Consider the following 1,300-nt stretch of genomic DNA (forward strand, 5'->3'; position numbering starts at 1 on the left):
CCTGTTCTTTGAGGATGCTTCCTTTTCTAAATAACCGTCTTTCTTTTGTTGCTCTATAATATGCTTTTCATTTTCATCTTGATTTTTAAATTTATTCCAATCTAATTTCGATTTTTCTAAAGTATTAATCTTTTTTGGTTTTGATAAATTTGAAAGTATATTATCTAATCCGCCCCTATATTTTAATTTTTTTGTTTTTTTTATTTTTTTTATAAATTACATTATTGTAGTGGTTTTATTAATTTTATGAGTTAGTTTATTGAATTTATTAGTTAATTAAACTATTTGTGTTGTAGTTATTGGATTATTACTTTTTTTTACTTGTCATTGGAGTGGGTGTAACTGGTTTTTTAATTTCAATTTTTTCGCCGGCATATTCAACAATTTCAATTTCTTCTTTTGGTGGTTGTGTTTGTGATGCTGCATTGGCAGTAGTTGCTGGTAGTATCTTGTTTTCTTTTTCTTCTTTTTTATTATCCTCCTTTGATACACCTTCATTGTTTTCAATATTAACCTTTTCTTCAATCTTTTCGGAATTTACTGTGGGTTTTATTTCCTCTTTGTTTTCATTGCCTATTGTTGCTGAGTTTGACGATTTTATTACATTATCGTTGTCATCTTCGATCTGTATAGTATTATTACTATTGCTGTTATTACCACCAATATTATTACTATCTTTATTCATTTCTTCCCAATTTTTATTTACATTTTCTTCATCAATAACAATAACATCTGCATCTACATCTATAACTCTATTAAATTATTAAATGGGGTTTTTGTTAGAATTACATTTTCATTTTTATTGTTATCCATTATATTACTTTTGTTTTTTTGGTGTGTTTCCGCCTTTTTTATTTGTAGCTCTTTTTTTTCCAACCAACTCCTCTTCTTCCTCTTCTGATTCAGAGGATGGTTCATAGTCCTCATCTTCGCTATCGCTATATTCTTCTTGGTTAAATTTAGGTAGTGAAACAGCTCTACTTCTAGTTTGAACTACAACTTTTTCTTTATTTGACATTTTATAAAATTTAGTTTTTTTAATTAATAATTAAAAAAAAAAAAAAAAATAAAAAAAGTAAAAAATAAAAATAAAAAAAAAAAAATAAAAAAAATTTAAAAATAAATGAAAAAAAATTTTATTATTTAATTATCATAATATGATCTAAATTGAAATTTTTTCTTTCATATTTATTTAAATAGTTCTAAAAAAAGATATTATTATATTTCTTGATTAATCATTCTTTTTATTTTTTTTTTTTTTTGAATATTTTTACTCCAACACTATAATATCAATATCAGG

General features: G+C 23.5%; 1 protein-coding gene across 1 annotated transcript; it reads right to left on the bottom strand.

Annotated features, from left to right (window-relative positions):
- Nucleotides 1–307: 307 nt before the first annotated feature.
- On the bottom strand, nt 308–1,018 carry DICPUDRAFT_75945 (uncharacterized protein; the record flags this gene model as incomplete). The annotated part of the gene is made up of 2 exons (XM_003284971.1): nt 308–752; nt 822–1,018. The coding sequence occupies 2 exons, from the start codon at nt 1,016–1,018 to the stop codon at nt 308–310; spliced, it is 642 nt and encodes a 213-aa protein (XP_003285019.1).
- Nucleotides 1,019–1,300: the final 282 nt, after the last annotated feature.

This window comes from Dictyostelium purpureum, assembly GCF_000190715.1.
Source record: "Dictyostelium purpureum unplaced genomic scaffold DICPUscaffold_36, whole genome shotgun sequence".
NCBI classification, from domain to species: Eukaryota; Evosea; class Eumycetozoa; order Dictyosteliales; family Dictyosteliaceae; genus Dictyostelium; species Dictyostelium purpureum.